The sequence below is a fragment of the Protopterus annectens genome, chromosome 17.part0 (genome assembly GCF_019279795.1).
Source record: "Protopterus annectens isolate FY-2018-M chromosome 17.part0, PAN1.0, whole genome shotgun sequence".
Classification (NCBI taxonomy): Eukaryota; Metazoa; Chordata; order Ceratodontiformes; family Protopteridae; genus Protopterus; species Protopterus annectens.
The window spans coordinates 541,409,052-541,436,215 of NC_056751.1; the positions used below are offsets into that span (position 1 = coordinate 541,409,052).

The window sequence follows — 27,164 nt, forward strand, 5'->3', positions numbered from 1 at the left end:
CCACATCTCCCGTTACTTAAATATACCAAGTTCGAGATTGCGCTACAGTGTAGGAAATGGAAATTTCCCATTTCCGCACTGTAGTGCACTGAAGTGCGGTCTTGGAGTTGGTATATTTAAGTAGTGTGGGGTGTGGGGGGGGGTGCAGGGGGCTTGCCCCCCTGTTTAAACACTTTACATTTTTTTTCTTTTTTAATTTTTTTAAAAATATTCGAACATTTAAGCGGTAGATCACTAAAGTTCGACCTTTAGTGATTCAAACGTTTAAGTGTTCGAATATTTAATATAGACCCTTTTCATATAGGGTCTATATTACATTATCAAAGTTTCAAAACTTTGAATCTGATATGGTCGACACCATATATTCGAAGTCTTGAAACACTGAAAATTTATTAAAACACAATGACCTACAAAAATAAATCATTTAAACGCTCTAGGCAGGGGGGGGGCAAGCTCCCCTTCACCCCCCCCCACACCCACCGCTACGAGATTGCACTACACTGCAGAAAAGGGAAATCTTCCCTTTCTGTGCTATATGGAGACCTCCGTTAAAAGATTCGAAGTTTCAAGACTTAGATCATATGGTGTCGACCATATCAGATTCAAAGTTTTGAAACTTCGATCTTCTGATAAAAACCCATCATAACAACTGTCAAAATGAGTGAATGAATGAATGAATAGATGCCAGTGGCCCCAACAGGAAGGAGGGCAAACAATGAAAAGCTTTACTTTATTGGTTTCTCCCTCTAAAGGTACTAAATAAATCCTCATTCTTTTCTCCCTCTTGGCTTTGAAACTGCTCCTCTGGTACTGGAAATGACCAGACACACCAACTTGTAAAGACCAGAAAACTAAAATGTGCCTCCATCAAAATCTGAAGTATGCAAATATAACAGACTGAACAGTATTCTTTCCAGCTCTATTCTCTTCCACGTCAACATAGTTGGATGCACTGCTTCTAATTAGTTTAGGGCAGCATTTGTTGTTCTATAATCCCAGCCTTCTCTGATTACATAAATGTTGCAAATGTTATCTAATGTTTCTTTTGCTTCTGACATATGAGATATTTCAAGCCACATTTTGGGTCAAAGGACTTTCTGGAGCCAGTTAATTTGGAAAGCCACTTTGCTGTCCTGTCAGATGATTAGTAATTTTTTACTATCAAATGTGCAATGTTCAAGTTGCCTTTCATTTTATCTGTTATGTTTTTGTTATAAGCTACTTTTCTGTGCACCATCTTTCTGTTACACAAGCATTCATTCTAGAGGTCTGCTTTTGCTCATGACTTTAGTTTATCTCTCACTGGAATAATGTGTAATTTCTCTATGGGAAAACATACTAAGTGGGGAACATAATCCAAAAAGGAAATAGCCCTGGTGTTGTTGGACTTTTGCAGCACCACTAGTAACCTTTATTGGGAAAGACAGGTAACTTCCACCCTAACTTGAAGTGCCCTGTTGTTTAGCTAGTATTAATCTACTGAATTACATAATGGTTGATATTTAATGCATTTATTTTGTCAATTATTCCCTTGTGTGGAGCAGCACTGACTGCCTGAGCAAGATTAAGATCTGAAGAATGCACCATCAGCTGTTTCTCTTTAGGTGGCTGAAGAGCAGAGTAGGGTGGGCTGTAACTGCCCACACACAACTGTCAATGAGCAAAGATTGGACAGTCTAGTCTGAATGTGATCACTGTCTGTGCAAGACTGCTATACAGTTCAGTGGGATTGTTCCTCTTTCCCCACTGCTGAGTGACTGCAGAGTTTGGAAACAAGGTAGGGAGTGGGGCTTTGCCCCCACACGGTGCATACAGGGTGGCCTGCACTGTTAAAAAAAATATTTGGATATCTGTAGATGGGTTTATGGGATGTGTAGTCTCACTCTGGTGAGACTGAGTAATTTTTTTTAATCAATCATTTGTTGATTTTCCCATAGAAAGCACTGTAAGCTCTTCATCAAGTGATGATATATGCTGACCTTTTAAAACCTGGCTTTTAATGCTATATATTATTCATGTTTCCTTTACTCTGCTGTAACAAACAACCCAGACCAGGAATTACACCAACTGTCATTGGGTTTAACTACCTTTACATCATTTAATATATTTACTCACTCTGTGACATTGTTTCTTTAGCTTATGAAGGTGCTTGTATATTCTGCTTTTGTTCCTTATAACTACCATTTACACTCATCTACATGAATGGACTATGAAGAGCAAAGCACTATTGAGCAAATTTCCTCTTATTTTTCATTACACCGAGGTAACCCATGGACAAACTGTGTGCCACAAACTCTGCCCATGACCATCTCCCCTGTACCAGCATTATACTGACATAACTCCCTGACACACTGCGTACTAAGAGTGCTGTCTTTAAATCACTCTTATGTATCAGAATTACACTGGTGTAACTCTCTGTACCAAATTTAAGTCCTTTATGAATACCACATTTACACTGAACATAGCAAACTTACACATTGTTTACTCCCTTTCCAAATCCCATCCAGTGTGTGCAACAGAAAAAAGTCTTACCATAACGTTCCATCTGTGTTGTTGATCTTCATTCATTCATTACTGATAGGTTATCGGTTCCGTCCTTGGAACCGAGCCGGCTAAATATCAAGCTTGCATCAGCCAAAAACTCTCGAGCCAAGGTCCTACCCAGAATACTCTGCTCCCTGTTACCTCAAATTGAGTTTGCAAGTTGATAGACAAAAGTAGAGGGTACTTCTGGTCATAACAGACCTACAATAAAGGAGTATATGAGATCAACCAGGAACCTCCGGAGGGGGGACGGAGGGTGGGAAGTAATGAATGAACGAATATCAACACAGATGGAACATTATGGTAAAACATAACTTCTTTATCTGATGTTGTTAATTTTCGTTCATTCCTTACTGATGGGACAGAGTCCCCGGCTACCTGTATCCTTGGGTGGCCCTCATGGAAGGACATTCCTGAGCACCATGGAGCCAAAGGAAGCTCTACCTCTGTGGACCAAGTCCAATTTGTAATGAAGAAAAAAGATATGAGGTTTGGCCCAAGTCGCAGCTGAGCAAATATCATTGATGGAAGCCTTAGAATGGAAAGCTGCTGAAGTTGTCATAGACCTTGTAGAATGTTCTTTCACTCTGTGTGAGGCAAGGTGACATTGTTTTTGCTGTAGATAAAGGTAATACAATTTCTCAACCATGAAGCCAATGTAACAGGATAACCTCGTCTAGGTCCAGAAAAAGCCAGAAACAGGTGGTCTGATTTACAGGTAGTAAAAAACAAAATTCATTTGTGTTGTCGTATTTATGCATATTCCAAAATTGTTTTGGTTGAAATAAAATCATTAAGTCCTGGAGGGGTAGTGGCGTCAGTAAAAATCTGCCAATAACTTTCTTTAAATGCCAATTTATTCTTCATATTACCTCCTCTGGGATTATTTTTTATTATTTCTAAAATGCCAAACCTAAACTGATGTTCACTCCCTTTATTTATAATGTGTCTTGCCAAAGCATTTTTATCATCTCTCTTCCTTATACAATAAACATGTGCATATATTCTTTTCTTAAAATTTTGTTCCGTTTTACCTATATAGTATGACGGACATATAGTGCATTTGGCAATGTATGCTAGAAATTTTGTATTACAATTACCCTTTTTAAAATATAAGAAGACAACACAAATGAATTTTGTTTTTTACTACACATGTATTTATATATATATTTTTATATATTAGCTAATACATACATTTATTATTTAATATGTATTATTCATAAATTAAATTAAATTAAATATCATGAATAATGAGGCTTTTTAAGTTTGATGATGATACCTCTTTAAAAGAGGCATTAATTTTGGTGCCAATTTTAAATATTTAACTGTTTAGATTTGAATGTATTATTGTTCTGAGGAAGCCTACGATCTGTAGGTGAAAGTGCTTAACCTTGTTTGTGGATTAAAAGTTTCACTTGTTTTACACTACTATTATAGTGGAAAATAGTTCTTGTTCTCATACTTCTCACAGTAACTGCATTTTGCTGCACCAGTGTCATCTTGATTCCGGAGCATAGGCGTTTTAGCGTGCTGAGTAAACGCCAAAAGGTTTTTACTTTTGGTAAAAAGGAAGTCTTAGTTCTCAGTGATACCCTATCCTTATGGAAGATAAGATAGCTGATGCATACGGCTTGAAGTTCTGACAAGTGTCTGGCCGATGTGATTGCAATCAGAAACAAAGTTTTCCAAGAGAGATATTTTACATCACATGAAGCCACAGGTTCAAAGGGGGGAGCTGTTAGAGCTTGCAGAACCAATGCCAAATCCCAAGGTTGTACCGGTTCTTTAAATGGAGGTTTTAAGTGGATAACCCCTTTCAATAAAGATTTACAAAGTCTATGTGACATAAGTGAAGAATCCTGAAACCAATGTGGAAATTGGAAATGGCAGCTAAATGCACACGAATTGTAGAGGCAAACACCCTAGAGTGGAAAAGATGTGATAAGTAATCCAAAACCACCGAAACCAGGGCTGACAAGGGGTCTAATTGTTTATTTGCTGCCCATAGAGAAAACCTTTTCCATTTATTGAGATAGATTAGTCTGGTGGACGATTTATGAGATGCAATAAGAATACTGCTCACAAGGGACGAGAGGTTTTCCTGCCTGGCAATCACTGGAAGTGGTGAAACCAAGCTGTTAGTTTCAGGGTTGTTAGATTTGGGTGAGTCAGACCCTGCGGATGGGAGATCAACGCTGTGAATGAATTGAGGATCCACGGTTGATCTAGCAGGTGAGGTCAGAGGAAGGGGAACCATAGTTGTTGAGGCCAATACGGAGCAAAGACGATCACTTTGCTTTTCAACTGCTGTGCTTTCTTCAGAAATTGGGAGATGAGGGGAAGAGGAGGATAAGCATAAAGTAGACATGAGGGCCAAGCGTGGACTAGAGCATCTCTCGGTGACTGTCTCCAAGGGGGGATCAGGGCAAAATAGTTGCTGCACTTGTAGTTGGTTGGGGAGGTGAATAGGTCGCAGCAAGGCTGGCCCCAGCAGTTGAAGATTCTTGCCGCTATCATAGGGTTGTGGGACCACTCGAGAGGTTGTAGAATACACCTGCTCAATTTGTCTGCTATCACATTGGAACTCCCGGGAATGTGTGTTGCAATTAGAAAGCAGTTGGAAGCTATCATCCATAGCCATATTCTCAAGGCCTCTCGGCATAACAGGTAAGATCTGGTGCCCCCTTGCTTGGTGATGTACCAGACCACTGACATGTTGCCTGACTGGATCGCAATAGTCTCTGACGGAAGGATGGAATGAAATGTTTGCAACACTAGTAGCACTGCCCTCAGTTCCAGGACACTGATATGCAAAAGGACCTCTGTCACCGACCAGGTGCCTTGGACCGAATTTCCCTGACATAGCCCTCCCACCCCATCAGGGAGGGGTCCGTGGTCACCATGGCTTTCGGTTGATGGGGGCTGAAGGGGCAAGACCATTGTTGGGGATTTCAAGACGTCCACCAGAGTAAATCTTGCTTGCATCTCCGAGTTATACTTATCTGAAAAGACAAAGGATATTGTAGGGGGTACCACTGAGTGAGAAGTAACTGAAGGAGCCTCATGTGGAATCTGGATAGAAGAACAATGATGATTGAGGCTGTCATTGACCCCAAGAGTTGGAGTATAGATCGAGCGGGAGATTTGTGGTGACAGAGCAGCGGTTGAACCTGTTGTCTTATTCTTTGAAGCCTGTGGTCCGGAAGAGATGCTGTGCAATTTCTCGTGTCCAACAGTACCCCTATGAATTCCAAAGACGGAGCTGGTATCATGTTGGACTTCTCCCAGTTTATAGTGATTCCCAGGCGTTGTGCTGTGAGGAGAGTGTAGTGCAGGACTTCTAGTAGACACTTGGTGAGGGCGGTGAGGAGCCAGTTGCCTAGATATGGAAACGCCTGGAATCCTTGAAGTCGCAAGTGAGCGATAATCACTGCCATCCATTTGGTGTACACTCTGGTGGCTGTAGAGAGACCGAAGGGCAGAGCTTGAAATTGATAGTGACTTGCTCCTATGCGGAAGCAGAGGTATCTTCTTGAGCATTTTGTCCATTTTTATTTGGTAATACACATCTTGAAGATCTACAGAGCACATCCAATTGTCTTCTTCCAGGACAGGAAGGTAGACTGCACTATGACCACCTGGAATTTCTCTGTTTTTACAAATTTGTTCAGTGTGCCGAGATCCAGAATTGGTCTCCAGTCCCCTGTCTTTTTTGGCACTAAAAAGAACTTTGAGTAAAAAAACGGATCCTATCTGGTCTGGGGGGGGCTGTCTGGATGACTTTTGTGTAGCAGCTTTTGGATTTCATGTGCTGCTGCTTCCCTTTGACTGGGTGGAACGTCAGGTAATACTCATGGTGAGATTGGACAAAGATGGAAGGGGATGCGATAGCCTCTGGATATTATCCATTGTACCCAAGAGTTGGTAATTAAATTTTGCCAGGCAGTGGGCTACAAGGAAAAATGACCCCCGACTGCTTCCAGAGGTGAGCAGTTGGGCAACTCTTCAGGAGCGCTGATAGGGTTGGCCAGAGAAAATCTCTGGAACCCCGGCTTTGCGAACCTCCTCTGCCCCGAAAGAGGTATTTTCCATTGGAGTTTCCCCCTCTGCCTCTAGGGGAGAACTCGGCACGTGCATTATGGAAAGAACCCTGTGATTTCCTGTGCCAGATCTTTCCACTCCTCTGATTTCTGGCGTAGAATCATTGAGAAGTGGAGTGTCTGACAACAACAGCAGATAGGGTCTTGCCATCTTGTTCGCACCTTGCCAGCATATCTTTCACTTTAGGGCCAAACAAAGAAGCAGCCTCGATGGGGGCATTCATGAAGGAAGCCTTAAAGGAGTCCGTAAAGTCCCAAAGGTGCATCCAGGCATGTTGTTTGGTGACTATACCTGCGCCTGCCGCTCTAGCTTCTCCTTCCGTTGCATGAGAAATAAGACGCATGGAAGAATTGGAAATGGATTCTAGGGTGGCTTTCTGAGAATCCACATTGTCACTAACCTCGTCAGAAACAGCTCCTGCCAAAGTTTCAGAGAGCTGGTTGATAAGATCCCTCTGAAGCTTGATTAAGTGTGCCAAATAGTTCAAAAAACTTACAGCAAAGGTCGATGAAGCAAACACACACTTCCCTAGCTCGAGACTCCTTGTTGGGTGGATGGACAGTTTATCTCTCTTCTGCCAAATCCTTCTTAGTTGCAGCCGCCACCACCATGACATCTACTGGAAGACCTCGTGACCAATGGGGATGCTCAGCTGGGGGCGAAAAGATTTTATCAGGCCTCCGTGGTATCGCTTCCAGGGTGTCAGGAGTTTTCCATGCGCTCTGGACGATGAGCTCATCTGCCTGTGGGGTATCCCAGGAGGTAGGGGGCTGGGCACGAAAGGCCTGCAGGAATACGGATTCCTCAGAGAAAGGATTAGAGGACATCCAGTCACCCTTCTGTCTAAGGATCTCGAGGATGTCACCAAAGGACATCTCATCAGACGGTGACTGTGGGGACCCTTCCCCCTTCATCAATGTCCGTATTTTCAGTCAACGACTCCTCAGTGGAGTCCATGTGCTTCCTCTTGAACAACACTTTGCAGGGTACTTCTTCAGTGGGAGGCTCTGGGGACGACTGCAAAGAGGGGGTCTCCTGAGGAGGAGAAACCTGAGGGCCTTGCGCCCCGGTGTCCGGTGGTTGTGGCTTGTGAGAGTTGTGACACAGAGGGGGGAGAGAACTCTGACATGTGGGATTTGCCAGCGGAGGCAAGCACCCTCTCCATGGCCTGGAAGGCCGGCCTGCCCAAGGAGGGATGGGAGCCCGGAACAGAGCATGACAACCACAGAACTGGGGTCACACCCTGCCCAAATGAGCTGACCCCAGACCAGGAGTCTCAAGAGGACTGTGAAGCCTGAGAGAGGGAGGATTCCTGGAGGGTGCCATAGAAAAAAATCGACATAGAACCAAGAATGCCCTCCCCCACGGCACAGCCACTGGCCTAAAAAGATCCCGATGCCCAGTGCACTGAGGGCCACAAAGATGATTCTGGATCCAAAGTGAGATTCACTATTGGAGTCGGAGGAAGGGAAGCTGCTGTCAGAGTAATGGGCTTCGATACTTGGGTGGAAGTCAAAGGAGGAGTGTACGTTGGAGTTTGAGGAGAGACACGCTCACCTAAAGGAGGGAATATGGACTTCGATGGGTAAGAGACCTGTGGCCACAAGCAACTGGTCAACAAGCTGCAACACATCTTGCTCAGAGAGGCTCCTGGTCGACCTCAGAAAAACCTGAGGGCAATTCTGGCCTTTCTAGAAAGGGACTATAATTGGCTACCAATAAATGGATCCAAGGAAGGAGAGTACTTGGTCCTTGCTAATTCGAGAGGTGCAGAGCCCAGAACAGAGGATGTCTGCACAGAAGAAAAAGGTGTGGAAGTAGTCTGTGCCAACGTCAGCGCCACAGAAGTTGAAGGTGTCTGCACTGTAAAAGCAAGCGTCTGCAGCGATGGGTACGGTGCCAGACGAAAGTGTTTGCACCAGTAACAATGATGCTGCCAAAAAGGACTGCACTGAAAAATATGTCTGTGCTGAAAGTGTTTGCACCATGGATGACAGTAACATTATACTTGCAGCCGAAGGGGCTGTACCTGCATGGACGGTGCCGGTAAGGGCTGAGATGGAACTGTCAGAGCTGAAATTGTCTGCACCGGGAACTCCGGTGCCAGTGTCGATAAGGAGGACATGGCAGGAGCAAGAATCAGCTTGGGCAGTGCCGAGCCTGGAGCTGACAGGGTCACAGGTGACAGCACCAAAGTAGTAGTCAATTTAAAAAAAAAAAGAAAAGGGTAATAAAGAGAAATAGACTAAAGGGAGAGAGTCTTAAAGATACGATAGGGTAGGAGAATAATACTAGAAACTGTTTGAAAAACTTTAAAGTAGAAACAATATATAAACTTTCAAAAAATTAGACACTCAGCTGAAGAGAGTGGCTTGACATGGCTGTACAGCTATGCGGCAAATGAGATCTGAGGTAACAGGGAGCAGAGCATTCTGGGTAGGACCTTAGCTCGAGAATTTTTGGCTGATGCGAGCTTGATATTTGGCCGGCTCGGTTCAGAGGACGGAACCAATAACCCATCAGTAAGGAATGAATGAAGATTAACAACATCAGATTGTAAATTTCTATAACCTGAATTGTGCAATTTAAGAATGTTTTCAGGTAACTAACATATTACACAGATGGTTAAGAATAAAATAGTTCATTAGGAGTATTGATTAACCTGGTAACCACTGATTCACAATGGAAATCACAAGATACTGCTAGTTACACTTTTCTTTGATTTGTCAAACATGAGTACTTCCTCTGTAGACTTGTTGGTAATTAATGAAATTTGCCAGTCACTCAAATTATACTACTGAAGTAGTGTTTCTCTTTTACATTTATCCAGCTCACAAACAAAAAAATGTTTACAGGAAAACATTTTCCCTTTGTATTATGGGAGTGAAAGTAATTTATTTTTTCTGACAACATTCTCTTTTCTACAACAGCAGACAAGAACTAGCATTTCAAAAAGGGATTAAAAACAAGCCAGGACAAAATGTGCATGGAAACTTATGTGGCATTATTCATTTATTTTCCATCACCCAATTTTAAAGATATAAACTGAAATGCAACCCACTCAAACTGGGCTCTTTGAAACTTAAGGCTGTCAGGTTGAAAATGACAAAGCAGATTTCTATGTCTCAGAGTGGCCCTAGGTGCAGATATTAGATGGACTTTACTCTTTTAGTAAACAGTCTACCACTGCCAGATTATATCTGTACAATACTGAAATCCTATAAAGGGAAGGGGTATGGACTAGCTGAATTGTCTTCCATTTTACACCTACTGAAACTATTTACTATCAGCTGAGAAAGAGAAACATTCAGAAAATGTCACTTTGAATGCAGGAATGAATACTTTATATGAAATGTTCTCAAAAGAAATGCTGTTAGTTCCTAGAGTACAGTGGTGAATCTGCATACTTTCAGAGCAAATGAGAGGTCTGTCCAGAAGTAACCAAGGAAAGACATGAGCGTTGTTTGGTCCCTGGTACCTGCAACCATCAGCTTTCTCATCATTTTATTGGCAAGGTCCATTTTCAGGCTTACTTTATAAGGTAAGAGCTTACCACAGAAGCTGTCATTCAGGCATCAGTCAGAGCTTTTCTGCTACTTGCCCTAACCCAACTGCCTAATGGCTGCCTACCTCACCATTTGGGCTTATAATGGTCTACCCTTATGTGTACGTGCTTCTATATATACACACAGGCTGAGGGCTATCATCAGCTGTTTGGTAGATTTAAGCGCATGTCCCCAGTCCACTTTTGTGGAGTACTGAGGAAGCCACAACTTGCCCAATGTTGACACACAAACTGCAGCCACCAATACCCCCCCCCCTCCCCCCAGGATGAGTGAGCCAGCATCCACCTTTCGGTCCCACCTTCCTTTACCACTTCTTTTATCACCTGAACTATTACTTGAACCCAGGTCATCTGAGGAGTACTTGGTGCCTTATCCCTCTATCAGTCACAGCTGGCTGACGCACTGTTCTTAAGCAATAAATATTAGTGACAGTAGATAAACTTTCTGCAGTTGATGACCTTACTGAAATAAACATGCATTCCAAAGTCTGAAGTATCAAAGACTTATGGTCTGAAATGCTTAGCACTCATATTTAACAAAATCAACTTCTACCAGTGCATGTAATCCTAGCTCACTGACAGATGAACATTAAATTCAGTGTACAATTAAATTAGCACAATAATTTACCATTTGTGCAGAAGCAGCCAAAAATATTGTGAGAGTTACAACTGTATCCTGGATTTGAACAGGTAGGAAAACAGGGACTTTCATTCTCTTTATAGACTTTATCAGCAGGGCACCATCCTAATGCTTAGAAAAGACAAAAAAAAAAGATAATTATCAGTATTATGAGCTCATCAATTATTTAAGGACATTTTATGAAATGTTTATTCAAGTTTCAAAACACATTAAGGGCAGATAAAAAGCATTATTAAATATCTGCTGATCAGATGATATTTAAGCTTCTATAAATGAACATGTACATATATGTAGAATGGCAGCATTTTGGGCAGTAGTACAATATAAGCTTAGCTAACACTATAATGCATTACTTATAGCAATTTTCTTTGCATACAAATATGCATAATACCATTCTGGATGACAAGGTTCTAGAGCAGGTGAACTTACTTTAATTGTACTTTAACATGATATTTTTGTACCTTATTTGTTTTTATTTGCAAGAAAGGAGTGTTTTTAACATTATGTGATGCTTTTTAACATTCCATACCAAAAAAGCTAAAGAAATAATACAGAGACTGCAAAAATGTGTAAAACTGACTTTCATACACAAAGGATGAACTACATCAGACGGCCATGCTAATGTGCTGATTTGCTTCATCACATCTGTTTTTTGGAGTAAATTGTTACTAAATGAGAGGTTAACTAAGAAGCAAACATTAGTCAGTGCATATTCCAGCAGACTGAACACTGACATGCATCACGTTCAGATAATTTTCCAAATAGCTCTATTTTTTGTACTTTTAGGAAGGCTATTATTCAAGACAAGAACTTAAGATCTGTGGTTGCTGCAGGTTCAAATGGTGGGACAACCAACACTTGTAGTACCATAGTAAGGTCCCATGGGGGGATGGGATCTTTGACCGGAGGACGTAAGAGGAAGGTCCCTTTGATAAAGGCTTTGCCCAATCTTGAAGAAGCCAAAGAAGCAGAGTTCTCACCAACATGGAAATGAGAAATGGCAGCTAGTTGAACCTCGACCGTAGACGAGCTAGCCCCTTGTTGAAAAATATTTGCCAAAAAGTCAAGGATAGCCAGAATGGGAGCTGTGAAAGGATCTAATCTCCTTTGAGAGGCTCAAAAGGAAAAACACTTTCATTTGCTGCGATAAATCTTCCTGGTGGATGATTTATGAGCTGCCACCAGAATAGACCTGACCGAAGACGACAATCCGAGAGTCCTAGCAATTAAAGGAACTGGAGCAACCAAGCTGTGAGCTTCAGACTGTCCAGATTCAGATGAGGGACCCTCGAGGGGTGAGAAATGAGATCCTGAATGGAATCCAAGATCCAAGGAGGAGCTAGAAGATGAGACCAAAGAAAGGGAAACCATACCTGGAGAGGTCAAAACAGGGCAATGAGGATCACTTTGCTCCCCAGTCGACAACCCTTCTGTAGGAACTTCAGAATAAGGAGTACAGGGGGATAAGCATAAAGACCACCGGGAGGCCAAACATGAACTAGAGTGTCGCTCTGGGGGACTTCCCCGGCAGGGGGTTCAGAGCAAAGAACTTGCTGCACTTCGCGTTGGAAGGAGATGTGAAGAGATTGCAGAAAGGCCGACCCCACTCTAGAAAGATCTGCTCCTCTACTGAAGGAATCAGAGACCACTCAAAGCATCAGAATAGTCTGGCTTAGTTTGTCGCCAGAATGCTGGACCACCTCGGAATATGCGTTGCTACCAGAAAACGACTGGTGGAGCTCGCCCATTCCCAAACTCTCATGGCCTCGCGACAAAGGGGGTAAGATCTGGTCCCTCTCTATTTGTTGATATACCAGACCACTGACATGTTGTCTGACTGGATTGCAATGGTTCCCAGAGGTAGATTAGCATGAAGAGCCTGCAACACTAAAAGGACCACCCTCATCTCCAGAACGTTTATATGCAAACTGGCCTCGATTGGGGACCACATGCCTTGGACTGTCCTTCCTGAACAATGCACCTCCCACCCAAGCTGGGAGGCGTCCGCTGTCACTGTGGCTTGGGCAGGGGCTGGAACAAAAGGTCATCCTTCTAAGATTTCCAAAGACTGCATCCACCATAGAAGGGATGACCTGCAGACTTTGCTTGTGTGCACCAGGTGCAACAATGGAAGATCCAACAAAAACCATTGCACCGCTAGAGTCCACTGCAGTACTCGCATATGTAAGTGAGCACATGGTAGAAGTGTTTTCGTCCCTGCCATAGAGCCTAGGGCCCTTAAAACTGATTCTGCTGAGGGAAGATGAGATCAGTAAATGAAAGCAACATGCATCATTAAAGTTCGAACTCTCTCCGAGCTCAGGAAAACTTTTGTCTGTAATGTGTCTATCCGTGCTCCTATGTATTCTATAACCTGAACAGGGTTCAGAAGAGATTTGGCTGTGTTGATTGTAATCCCTAGATCATGTGCAAGACATAGGAAATAAGCTCTGGTCCGACAAAGTAGACTCTTGGTGGGAGCAGTAAAGAGCCAATCATCCAGGTAAGGGTAGACCTAAATCCCCTAAAGCCTCAGGTGAGCCGCTACTACTGCCATCACTTTGGTGAACACCCTGGGGGCTGTGGTGAGACCAAGCAGTAGGGCTCAAAACTGATAATGATTGGCTCCTAGCTAGAAGTGGAGAAACCTCCTGGAGCTTCTGTGCATCTTTATGTGATAGTAGGCATCCTGGAGGTCGAATGAACACATCCAGTCGCTCTGTTGCAGGTACGGCAGGATGGACTGTAAGGTGACCATCTGGAACTTCTCTTTTGCAACTGACAGGTTCAGAGTAGACAGGTCCAGAATGGGTCTAAGTCCCCCATTTTTTATGGCACCAAAAGGAACCTGGAGTAGATGCCCGATCCAGACTGATCTGGGGGGACGGGTTCGCTGGATCGTTTCTTTAGCAGCTTGGAAACTTCTAGTGCTGCTGCCTCCCTTTGCATGGGTGGTACGTCTGGAAGGTGTTTGTAAGGTGTTTGGAGAACCAGAAATGGGACTGAATAGCCTCTGGAAATTATCTGAAGCATCCAACGAGTATGATGACATGGACTCCCATGCCGCCAGGTGCAATGACAGGTGACCTCCCGACTGCCTCCAGAGCACAGCAGTCAGGCAACCCCCCAGGATTGCTGTACGGGACTGCTGAGAACGGTTCTCGAGACCCAAAATTCCATGGACCCTCTCTGCCTCTGGGCCAGTGTCTGTCCTGTCTCCCTCTGCCTCTATGGGAAGTAGGGCCCTAAGTGTCCCGAGAATACTGAGACGTCCAGAACCATATCTTCTTTTGCCCTCACTGATTCTGGGAAAAGGATCTTTGAGGGTTCAAGAAGCAGATTCCGATGGCAGACAGTGTCTTCCCTTCTTTCTCACTCTGGACCAAGGTGTCATGGATGGTCTTATCAAAGAGGAAAGAGCCGTCATACAGGGCATTCTCAAAAGACGCCTTGAAGAGTTCCGTAAACTGACACAATCTGAGGCAGGCGTTAAGCCTCATGGAAATGCCGGACCCAGCCAACCTAGCCGCTCCTTCAGTCGCATGTGAGAGGAGTCGCATGGATGCATTAGAAACTGCTGTCAAGGTAGCCATCCTTGCAGAGAAAGTAGCCCTGTCCTCCTGCGACATGGACTTTGGGGGAGACTCAGCCAGTTCCTTAATCAGGTCGCGCTGTAGTAGAGTAACATGGGCCAGGTAGTTCACAGCCCTGATAGAAAAGGTTGCTGATGCATAAGTCCACTTCCCTAGACGAACCATCATCCTAGACTCATGGTCAGGAGGATGGACCGAGGAACTCTCCTGCTACCACCATAGCGTCTACCGGGGACCCTTTATTCCAAGCTGGTCTGTCTGCAGGTGGGCTCAATATTTTGTCCGGGCACTTAGGGATTGGTTTTAGTGTCCAGTTCCTTCCAAGCCCACGAGGTGACCAAGTCCACTAATGGATCCGTGGGGGGGGCACTTAGGAAGTAGGCAGGTATGTGCCAAAAGCCTCCAGGAACACAGATTTATCCAAGGAAGGTTTTTAGGGCGGACCAACCTCCCAACTTGCGCTAAATTTCCATGATGTCACCGAAGGAGATATCCTCGGGAGGTGATCTGGGGGTACCTTCTCCATCATCCAAATCAGTGTCCTCATTGAGGGACTCCAAGTGCCTCCTCTTGCACGTATGCTTGCGAGGAAACTCTTCAGTGGGGCTTTCCGGAGGAGGCTCACAAACTACTTGCAGTTCCTCAATGGAAACCACCTGGGGCTTCTCGAGCATGGGCTGTCCCTGTGGTAAAATGATGGGATTCTCACACAAATCAGAGGGAGTCAGGGTGGAGTCCAAAGATATAGTCAGGGGCCTTGATCCATTGGAGAGAACCCTTTTCATGACACTTAATGCCACAGGAGAGCGAGCTTCCTGGGACACCAGTAAGGGAATCGTTCTCCCCAAGTCTGATGCAGAAATCGGAGCTGGGCCCGAAGTAGCCAGAGTGCCGAGGAGGTGGCCGTGACTGACAAGGTCAGAGCTGATGCAAAACACTCCACCCCCTCGGGTCAGACACCCAGCCTATGGCTCCGAGAGCCACTGGGATCCGAACTAGTTGGATCAGACATGCTCTAGGCAGCTGCTACACTGAGAAAACTGGTACTGTCAGCGCCAAACCCCTGACTAGGGAACTCTCAGATCCATGTACTCTGAAACCAAGGATCAGATCCGAGAAGGAGATCTAGGTGTAAATAAGGGAAGTGAGCTCCCCCCTCCAGAGCAAGAGAGGGTCGGCAAGACTCCCATCTGAATTTGTGTGGAAATAAATGTCTGCATCATTTTATCCATGTCAGCTTTTGAAAGACTGCAGGCAGACCGCAATGAAGCCACGGACTCCGACCTGGCAGGTCAAAGAACCGAAGCTCTAGAAGGTGGTCTGAGCTCCTCCAGCTCTGGAGAAAAACTAGTAGATCGGAGCCGAGGGGAGTCAGATCAGTGCTTAATCTGAAGTTTGGGGGGATGCCCAGTCGGAGCCGAAAAGTCTGGGGACCTCTTCCTCTTGTCACTCCTATGCTCTCTCCTTCTCTCTGCCCTTTCTACGCTCTCTTTCCACAGGCTTAGAGGCTGGAGGATGAATCCCAACCTGGGAGGGAGGAGAAGCAAGGGTGGGAGTCGAAGGAGAGGGGGTCACAACAGTGACCAAAGCAGAAGTGGAGGCAGCTGACTCCATAGAAGGGAGAAAACTCTTCATCATACGTTTTGCCCTACAGTCTTTAAGAGCTCGAGAGTTAAAACCCAAGCAAATACTGCAGTCTGTGGATAGATGGGAAGCACCCAAACAAAGCAGAAAGAGGGTGGCCATCAGCAGGCAAGTGTTTGTGGCCACACTTAGTGCATCTTTTGAAGACCTGTTTTGGGAGATCAGATATAATCAGTCCCAAGAAACAAAAAAAAGGGATTTTTAAAGACACTGTCCACTCACCACATACTCAGAACCACAAGCACACAAAAGGCTGAGGGGGGTAAGGAAACGTACCTACACTCAATGCACCAGCGACGAGGAGGGAGGGAGGAGACCTACACTACCAGCAAACACTCTGAAAACTAAGACACGAGAAAAAAAACACTTCAAAAATCTACTCACAACCTGGAGCTCAAGGATCACAATTTGTTGCGAAGCCACGGCAAATGAGATCTGGGGGGGTTGGAAGGTAGTGGTGGTGTATTATGGGTAGGGGGAGGAGCTTGGAGCACATGCTTATGAAGTTGCTGGCTCAGATCCATTACGGATCAGATTCCCACAGGTTGAAGATCTACTAAAGTAAAGATGCACTTTTTCAAAGACATAAAAATGTAGTCCTTAAATTTCCTGCCTGTGCCCCTTCCTTCCTCTTCTTTACACCGGTATCTCCACACTGTGTCATTTCTCCCTCCTAGCATATCATCATTTGCATTCTTTTTATAAAGACTGAAGCAAAACACCCACTGAATACCTCTACTTATGCTCTGTGTCTTGTGCTAAGTGGTAGAACAGTAGTGGACCAAAGATGCCTGCTGTATGCCATCTGGTCCCTCTACCGGAGTGAGTTGTGCCCACAGGGTCTATCATATGGTATTATGTTGAATGCATTCAAAGTCTGCATAGGGAGTAATCAAAGGTGCATCTTATCTCCCCTCCTTTTTGTGATATTGATGGGCACGATTATCAAGGTACAGCCAAGGTCTACAGGGTATCCATTATGGATCTGTGAAGGTTGCATCTTTGCTGTGTGGTAATAATGTTGTTCTCTCAATCTCACATGATAGTGATTTCCAGCATGCACTGGAGAAATGCACTGCTGACTATGAAATGTCTGGAGAAAATCAGCACCTGAAAATCAGCCATCATGGTTCTCACCTAGAAAAGGATGGACTGCTCTCTCCAGGAGTAGGAGAAGTAACTGTCTCAGCACCTGTCTCAAGAGAAGGTATTTAAGTAAACTCTGGTCTTGTGCTCATATGAGGATGAGGAGAATTGAAGAATAAGAGGCAAGTCCTAGGACAAGGCTCTTTACCTACTAGAAAATCTATGCTCCATTCTTAACTATGACCATGAACTCTGTGTAGGATTGTGATTGTGGATACAGGCAGCAGAAATTAGGTTTCTTTACAGTGTATCTGGGCTCACTTTCTCTGATACAGAGAGAAGCTTGCAATATGGGTGGATCTGGCAGTGTACTCAATGGAGAAGTCAGCTGAATTTGTCTGACTGTTTTGCAAGGATGTCATTTGTGAGGCCATCCATGGGCGATACAACAGGTATTGGCTACTGCTATGAGGGCCTAGGCCAGTCCCAGTGTCACATTAAGCACAGCATAGTCCCTCGGCTATATTCAGTCCATGACCCCCCCCCCTACTTGTTATTTTGGGCCACACACAAAAACACATGTTGCTCATGATTTATCTTCCTGGTTGATATACTACCCAAGATGGTTGTTTTAAATTATATTTACTGTTTAATAAAGCAGAATTTGGTTGAGTGGTTTTGTTTTAAAACTGAGCAGTTTTTAATATTTTCAAGCAAGAAACAGAATGACATACACTAATCAGAAATAACAGAATTCCTGATGTGAGAACATTTCAGACAAAAAAAACACAATGTATAGGACAACATAATTCAGTTTTACTAGATAATTTTTATACTGTTTGGGTATATTACATTTTCATTTTATTGCTATTTCTTATTATCCTGTAGTAATCAGTGCATTTAGTACCACAGTGGTATATGAAGCGTCCATCATTTAGAAGTATAAATATATACGATAGGGACAGTCCTTGTCCAAATGGAGTTCTGGATGGGTTTGTTACAAACAGACCTCTAGTAAAAAAAATGTACCAATAATTTATAATAATAATAATAATCCACAGGCAATGTTCTAATATCTGACTTTTGAATAAAATATGACCTTTCCCTAAATGACATGAAAACAGACCACTCCACCATACAGTTTTGCTCTGACAAAATGTAGGTGCCTGTAGAGTGAGACTGTGCAGTAAAGCTATATCCCAAGGTAACATGGCTAGTCTGCAAAGGGGGTACAAGCTGTTGCTCCCCTGCTAGTAGATGTACCACATGGCTGTGGTACTGTGTGTCAACAACTTGAAGAAGTTCCAGGGACCAAAGAGGATTCAGAGAGTCAAGTGCCTTGATCAAGGCAAGCATCTCTTGGATATTTATGTGCTTGCATCTGTCCTTGGTGGCCCACACACCCTGCACTTTTATCCCTCCTGGAACTGCTCCTCAAGCAAAGTCTGAGGCACCTGTGTTGACTGACTGACTGCTTTGGAACAAAGAGAAAGAAAGGGAGACCTGCATTTAAGGATAATTGTTGTCTCTGCAAAACGATTTCTCTTCTGACGAATCCCATCACTGGGATTTGAAAAGACAAAGGGTGTTGGTGGTGGGACCAAAGAGACATCAGGCACCACTGTATATTTCTCACATGGAGTCTTGCCAGTGGTATCATTCGACTCATAGAAGCCATGAGACTCGAAAATCCTTAAGCATTCCCTTGCAGTGGCCAAAGTTTCAGTGGTAAACCTTAGAAATAGATCTAGCTATAGGCCAAGTTTTTCCTGTGGAAGAAAAGCTCTTTGAACTGAGGTGTCTTTGAAGGAGTCAAGAAAGAGTTCTGAAAGTTTTCTTGGAACCCCATCTGGTGTAATAGATCTCTCACCTAAGAGAGATTCCCGACAGTTTGAAAAGGACTCTGCAAAGATAAGCAAATCATCTATTTTTGGAAAAATGTGGACACCCTGTAAAAAGCAATGAGCTATAACTGGAGCAAGACAGTTTGTGCACACACTTAGTGAAGTGGATCGTCCAAAGGGTAAGGCAGAGAACCTAATGTGATACAGAAACACAAAGCCTTAGGGAACATCTGAAGTCTGGATGAATAGGTATTTGATGATAAGCATCTTTTAAATCTAGTGTCCACAGGAAACTTGAAAGAGGAAGAAGAGGTAACAGGTTGTGAAGAGACATCATTTTGAATTTGGTTTAGTTTTAGGAAAGAAAGATCCAGAACTGGTCTCCAAGCATTTTCTTTATTTGGCAGTAAGAAAATTCTTGAATAAAACTCATTCCCCACTTGGAATGAGGAACTGGTTCTAACCCTCCTTGAGACAGTATGTGATAAGGAACCAGAAAAAAAAAGAAGTTCTTACCTTAACATTCCATGTGTGTTTTCCTTCTTGACTTTTATTCTCACTGATGGGAGTCAGATCCAATCCACTGGATCCCTTCTCGGCCATTTCTCAAGCTCAAGGTCTTCAGCAAAGCTCATGGGCATCCTTCTTTACCCATAATGCAACCCCCTAGCTTCCTCAGATCTTGTTTGGCCCTAGCAGTCTAATAGAGAAACTACATATATGTATATATAACTCAAAATATACACGAGTGTATCAATTCTGAGGCTATATGGCATTGTTGTATCTAATTTGTGCTACTCTGTCTCCCAGGAGTATAGGCAGGGGGTATGGATGAAGGATTGTGAGAATAAAGGTCGAGATGGACAACACACATGAAACATTATGGTAAGTACATAACTTTTTTATGTGATGTTGTCAATCTTGTGTTTATTCTCACTGATGGGACCATGTCCCCAGCAACATGACTCTTGGGTAGCTCATGGTAGAATATTCCTCAGAACCACAAAACCAAAAGAGGCTCTACTCCTAGAGGCCAAATCCACTTTGTAGTGAGTAATACAGGTATGAAGTTTTGCCAAGTAGCTGCAACACATATTGTCCAATGGTAACCTAGCTTGAAATGCTGCAGACATGGCTACAGACCTTCTGGAATAAACTTTAATAATATCTGGAAGAGGTCTGTTCTTTGAATCATAAATCTAGGATATACATAGTGTAAGCCATTTAGATAAGGTTACTTTTGTTACTGGCTGACCTTTTTTAATATCAGAATAAGAGATGAAGAGCTGATCTGATTTCAGAAGTTCTATGTAAGTTGAAACGTAATTGTCTATGAACATCTAGGAGATTCAGTGACTATTCCCCTTTATTGTGGAAGTTAGGGAAAAAAACTGTCAGCTCTGTAGATTGGTTGAGCTTACTTTCTGACACAACCTTTGGCAGAAAAGAGGGGCTAGTGTGTAAAGAAACTCTGTACTTATGAAAAACCACATATGGGGGCTTGGCAGACAAAGCTTGCAATTTAGAAACTCTTCTGGCTGAAGTAATGGCCACTAAAAAGAGTGCCTTCCAAGAGAGGTATTTCAACTCACATGTAGCCGATGGTTCAAAGGGAGGACGGATAATGTTAGATAAAATGAAACTGAGATCCCAAGCGGGTGCTGGATTTTTATATGGGGATCTTAACATAGTAGTGCCTTTCAAAAACGGTTTATGAAGTCCGTGAGACATGATTCCAGACTAACAATCCTTAAAGGGTGATTTGCATATATCCTATGAGGCCTTTGATGCAAGAGGTTTAAGGTATCACGCAGTTAGAAGTCTAGCTTTGCTAGATTTTTCTTTTTGTGTTTTTTAACTAGTTGGTTATCTGTGTGACCTTTTTACTCTTTGTTTTAGTTTGTTAATTGGGATATTCTGTAGACATCCTAATGTTTATGGATATCAGCTGGATACGACAACCCTGCGTTTCCAAAGGTCAAGCATTCCTCTTATGCTGTGCTGATGATGTCATAAGAAGCAGAAACGCACATGTCCACAGCTAGAGGGGTTTGGCTATAATGGCCTGAAATTGTCCATAAACAGATTTAAAAATGAAAGTAAAAGAAAAAGTCATGGACATTCCAAATTGCCATTTAGCTGAAACACCTGATATCCTTAAAGGGTGATTTGCATATATCCCATGAGGCCTCTGATGCACGAGGTTTAAGGTATCACACAGTTAGACGTCTAGCTTTGCAAGATTTTTCTTTTTGTGAATTGTCTTGATCCAGGAATGGAAGTATCGACTGCAGTGTCACCATCTGGAAATTGGTCTTTTTTACAGATTTGTTTAGATTGCTGAGATCCAAAATGGGTCTCCAGTCCCCTGTTTTCTTTGGGGCTAAAAAGAATCTCGAGTAAGTTCAGGATACTCTCTGGTCTGCGGAGACTTCTTGGATGACTCTTTTTATTAGCAACTTTTGGATTTCTAATGTTGTTTGTTCCTTTTGACTGGGTGGAACATCTGGAACTGACTTGTTTACAGGAGTGGGGAAGGAGCAGGGAATGATATAAACCCCTGGATATTATGTCCTGCACCCATCTGTCATTTTTACCTTTTGCCAGGTTTCGCAGTGCAGAGACAGTTGACCCCCGACTGCCTCCAGAGGTGAGCAATCAGGCACTCTCCTCAGGAGCGCTGGAAGGGTCTACCAAAGAAAGATTCTCTGGAGCCCTGATTTTGCGGGCCTCCCCTGCCGTGAGGGTTGTCTCTTCCATTATTGTTCCTCTCTCTGCTTCTAGGGGAACTTTCACCATGTGTGTCTTGGAAAGACATCTGTGATTTTTTGAACCACATCTTTCCACTACCTCTCTGACCTTTGAGTAAAGGTCTAGTAGGTGTGCAAAAATGTACTCCAATGGCAGATAAGGTCTTGTCTTCTTGTTCACACTTAGAGAGCATTTCTTTTACTTTAGGCCCAAAAGCAGAATAGCCATCAAAAGGGGCGTTAAAGAAATAACCTGAAGGGGTCCACGAAATCGCAAAGGTGCATCCAGGCCTGCCTCCTGAGAGAGACACCTGAACCTGCTGTCCTACTCATTCCATCTGCTGCCTATGATATGAGCCTCACGGATGAGTCAATGACAGAATTTAGGTGGCAAACTGAGCATTGACTATCTGTCACTACATCAGCTACAGCTCCTACAGCTCCTTGGAGGGATTCTGATAGTTCCTTTAACAGGTCCCTCTACAATCTAGTGAAGTGGGTAAGATAATTCAGTGACCGTAAGGCAAAGGAAGCTGAAGAAAAGACATGCTTCCCATACCTATCCATAGAATCCTTATTCGGAGGATGGATATAGTAGCTGGTCTCAGAAAGCTCCTTTTTAGTGGCCGCCAACATGGCCATGGCATCAACTACTACACCTTTCCTCAAAAAATTCTTGCCCTTACAAGCTGTAATATATTTATTTGGCCTTCTAGGAGTAGGGTCTATGGTGTGCAGGATCTCACAAGGCTTCCGAGAGATTAACTTGATAAGTTAATCAGAAGGGGGGGGGTCACCCAAGAGGTTGAGGGGTGAGACACAAAGGTCTTCAGGGAACTGACTCCTCAACTAAAGGGGAGGTGGACTGCCAGTCACCCCTCTACTTAAAAATTTCCAGGTTGTCTCCAAAAGAGAGGTGATCATGGTGGACACTTCTGCTTCCTCGAGGTCGGTATCCAATATGATAAACTCCTCTGGGGAGTAGAGATGCTTCCTATTGCACGTCCTCTTCCAAGGGTCCTCCTCAGTGGGATATTCTGGGGAGGTTTGAGGAGAGAGAGGAGTCCCCTGCTGGATATCCTGAGGCCTAGGCTCTCTGCGGACCTGCAGAGAGGGTAGGTGGGAAGGCAAAGACACCTGGACAGAACTAGAAGGAAAATCAGAAGGAGACTGTCTCAAACTGAGTAGTAGTCAGAACCCTCCTCATAACTTCAAAGGTAGTCCACCTCCACTCCAAAGAACTCCCCAGATCCAACAAATCAGTTTGGAATCTCTGTAGCAGAAGACGGATGCTCTGACGCTGAGGTAGGAGCTGAACTCACCTATGCATAGGCCTCTAGAGGCAGGGTCAGATCTGGAGAGATAAGAACCAGCTCACTGGACCAGACCAGAGAGTGTCGACTCCCACTGGTCTCCTGCTCTGAATGGGCAGAAACACTTAGGGTAGATACCAGATCCAAGGAGCCTATGGGTTCCGGACCAGATACAGACACAAGCTGGATATCGGAGTCTTCTGGTTCTCAAGCCAAAGGACAGATCGGATGAGGAGCAGACACAGAGGGGGGAAAACTATGTCTGATCTGATTCCTTTGGGCTCAAATCCAACAATAATTTGGCTAAGGCTAGTGTCTTAAACAGCCTCTCCACCACCCTATCCACATCTTCATCGGACAGACTCCTGGTGGACTGGGTACAGAGGGTAGGTGACCTCGATCTTGCTAGAAAAGGTGATGGGAGCTGAGAGTTAACTAGTTCCAAGGAAGGCGATTGGCTACTATATGTAAACTCAAAAGGCAAGGTTGACTTCAGAGCTGAGGGTTCTTATTCCTCCAAAGAAGCCTTGGATCTGACTTGAGTTGTCTGCTCTGGTATTTCCTTTGGAGATGACAGCTTGGGAACATTCTGCTTCGGCTTCAAAGAGGATCTCAGCTCTGAAGAAGCTTGTTTTTGCAGTCTATCCAATTTTTCGTATTTTGAAAAATACGATTCTGATGATATAGCCTCAGAAAAGGTGGTCTTAATCAGACCTTTTAGAATGAACTTATTTTTGCCCTCCATCAATGTCCTATGGTTAAATCCGTGGCAGATGGAGCATGACTCCCGTAAATAAAGAGGCCTCAAGCAATACACAGATAAAATGTGCTAATCACTAAAGGGCATCTTTTTCCCACATTTCTCACTTTTTTTTGAATCCCACAGCCTTCCCTTCCTGCTTTTGAGACATGCCGATAAGACAAAAGAACAGAGGAGAGGAACGGAACACACACTCGCAACACATTCAGAAACAGTCCTCTAACTTAAATGGACAGAAAAATAAGTAAAGAGATTTTTTTTTTAATTAGAAAGGAGAGGAAACGATAGAAAATGGGAGAAGAATGTCCTCTAATTTAAAATGACATTAGTTAGACATCTTCCATCTCACACAGATGCTAACAACTAAGTAAAGGAAGTAAGAGTAATGGACACTCGTTAAAGGATAAAGATATACAAGATAGATTAACAAAAAAGGACTTTTAAACTATTGGAAAGTTAGATGTCTATAATACTAAGAAAGAGAATATCAAAAATACTTAGCCCAGAGCCTACTAGATGACCTCTTCGCTGCAAGGCAAACTATATCTGAGGAAGGTAGGGGGATGCATTATGGGTAAAGAAAGATGCGCAAGAGCTTAGCTGAAGGCCTTGAGCTTGTAAAATGGCCGAGATGGATCCAATGGATTGGAGCCAACCCCCATCAGTGAGAATAAAGGCGAGTCTGACTACATCACATCAAGAGCTTGCTCTGGAGAATGAGGAATGATGCCCTGGAAGGAGAAATTTCCTCCTACTGCCATATGTAAATGTGATGAATGGTCTTCAAAACCCATTTGTCTCAAACTATCTGTTGCCAAAGAGAAGAGCGGAGATTCAGACTTTCTAGGGGAAAGGGTGGGAGGGGGTCACAAGGTCTCACAGTCATAAAAAGTAGAAACGGTGCCACCAAATACTGCAACAATCTTTATTGGCCTTCTGGTATCTCAGCTAGATGCCTTCATAGGAATGATTTTTAACATACCATGCAGCCCTTTTATACAAACTTCAAGCAGTACAAATAATTAAATAATTAAGCAATTAAATAATTACAAAAGCAGCCATCGTCATCTGAAATGATGCATAAAAAGATGTCTTAAGAAACTCCAACTCCAATATACAAAACCCGGGTTAAATATTGAAATTAATATCTATATTCAAACCCTTTGGTACTAGCGTCCTGTAATTTAATATATGTCTACTTTCCAACTCCAATAACTTCTGTTCAAAATTGCCCCCACCCACCAGATGTGGTTTGGCTAGTACACTAAAAAACAAACTTTCATCATGTTCGCTGTGTATCCTATGAAAATGGTTAGCAATCAGACTATCTGACTCTTGTCCCTGACATCACTTAGATGTTTCAATATACGAACTTTAACCATTCGCCTAGTTTGACCTATATACCACTTAGTGGGAACACAACCACATCCCACTATGTAAACTACCCCACAAGAACGACAGTTAATATGATCATTAGCCACTTATCTCTTTCCATTAATTTTAGAATCAGAGATATTGCTTTTGTTATGTGGTTTCTTACGTTTAGTGTTTCTCTTGAACAGTCATTCAGACATGTTGGACTGTCCTTGCTTTTGGGATGTTTGACGATTCTTTCTGACCCCCCTCCCACATCATTTCTTCTTACACATCTGTTTACCTATAGTTTGTTGAGACCATTTATTCTGCTTTTTGTCAAAACTGGATGAGTTTGAGAGTCCCTAAGAAAATTTGGAAAAGAAGGGCTGAAACATCTTGCAGATTCCCTGGATCATCTTACCACTTTTTATCACACTAGCTAAGCAACAGGGTACTTCATGTTAGGGTGGAAGTTACCTGTGTTTCCCAATGAAGGTTACTAGTGGTGGCCCACAAGGCTCACAGTATTAGGGCTTCTTCCTTTTTGGATTATGTTCTCCGTCTAGAATGTCTTCCCATACAGAAATCACACATTATTCCAGTGACAAATAAGCTATAGTCATGAGCAAAAGCAGACATCTAGAATGAATTCCTGTGAACACAAAGCTGGTGCACAGAAAATTAATTCTGAGAATACAGCCATCCGAACCTCCTCAAAACAGTACTGGCGGTCATAACCCTGGAAAGATTATCAGCAGAGACATATACACACTGAAAGCAATGAGCAGTGATCTGTGCAATAGAAGAAACTGAGTTATTTAAAACTGTTTTCCTCACAAAAAGAAACAGCAGATAAAATTAGAAGTTATGTACTCACCATAACGTTCCATCTGAGTAGGTGTATTCATTTGTCTGCAACCTGTGGGTTATGGATCCGATATCGGATCCGAACCGGCATAGTTTTCCAGCTATGGATCCAAGCTCTCAGCTCCTCCCCTCACCCATAATGCCCTGCTCTACCCTTATGACCTCAGATCGAGTTTGCCAAAGCAACAATACCCTCAAAAGGGTAACAAGTAATATGCAGGAAACTGAAAAGGCCAGGGGGATAGGAGGGCGGGATGGTTGCAGACAAATGAATACACCTACTCAGATGGAACGTTATGGTGAGTACATAACTTCTAAATCTGAAGTAGGATATTCATTTGTCTGCAACCTGTGGGACAGAGTCCCCAGCTACCTGAATCTTGGGCGGCCATCATGGAAGGATATTCCGAGCACCATGGAGCCAAAGGATGCTCTACCCTAGATGCAAGATCCAACTTATAGTGAGAAATAAATGTATGAGATGAAGCCCACGTGGCTGCTGCACAAATATCATCTAGAGGAATCCTAGCCTTGAAGGCTGCCGAGGTAGATACTGACCGGGTTGAATGGGCATGAACACCCTCCGGTGCGGGCCTTCCTGACGCTTGATAAGCCAATAAAATGCACTGTGAAATCCAGCGGGACAGAGAAACTTTAGAAATTGGCTTGCCCAAATTGAATTTTGCAAAGGAAATAAACAGCTGGTCGGATTGCCTATGACCAGCTGTCCTGTTGAGATAAAATCTTAGTTGCCTGTGAACATCTAGTGAGTGTAGCCTATATTCACCTTTGTTTTCATACTTAGGGAAGAAAACAGGGAGGTTAATGGATTGATTAATGTTTGCTTCAGAAGCGATTTTAGGAAGGAAGGACGGGTTGGTCCTGAGGGAGACACGGTCCGGATAAAAAACCAAGTAAGGAGGTTTAGCTGATAGAGCTTGAAGTTCAGAAACTCTCTTGGCTGATGTAATGGCTACCAAAAAGGCTGTCTTGTAAGACAAGAATTTGAGATCCACTGTAGCAGCGGGCTCGAAAGGGGGAGCGGTCAAGGCCTGTAGGACCAAAGAAAGGTCCCAAGGAGGAACTGCTTGCTTTATAGGA

The 27,164-nt window shown here is 43.4% G+C and overlaps 1 protein-coding gene across 1 annotated transcript in view; it reads right to left on the reverse strand.

Moving 5' to 3' along the window:
* Positions 1-27,164, reverse strand: part of LOC122791455 (mucin-6-like) — a 1,068,266-nt gene that overhangs the window by 723,838 nt on the left and 317,264 nt on the right. Inside the window, exon 8 of the mRNA XM_044059200.1 lies at positions 10,839-10,961. Coding sequence (XP_043915135.1) covers positions 10,839-10,961 — 123 coding nt within the window. The remainder of the gene's footprint in view (positions 1-10,838; positions 10,962-27,164) is intronic.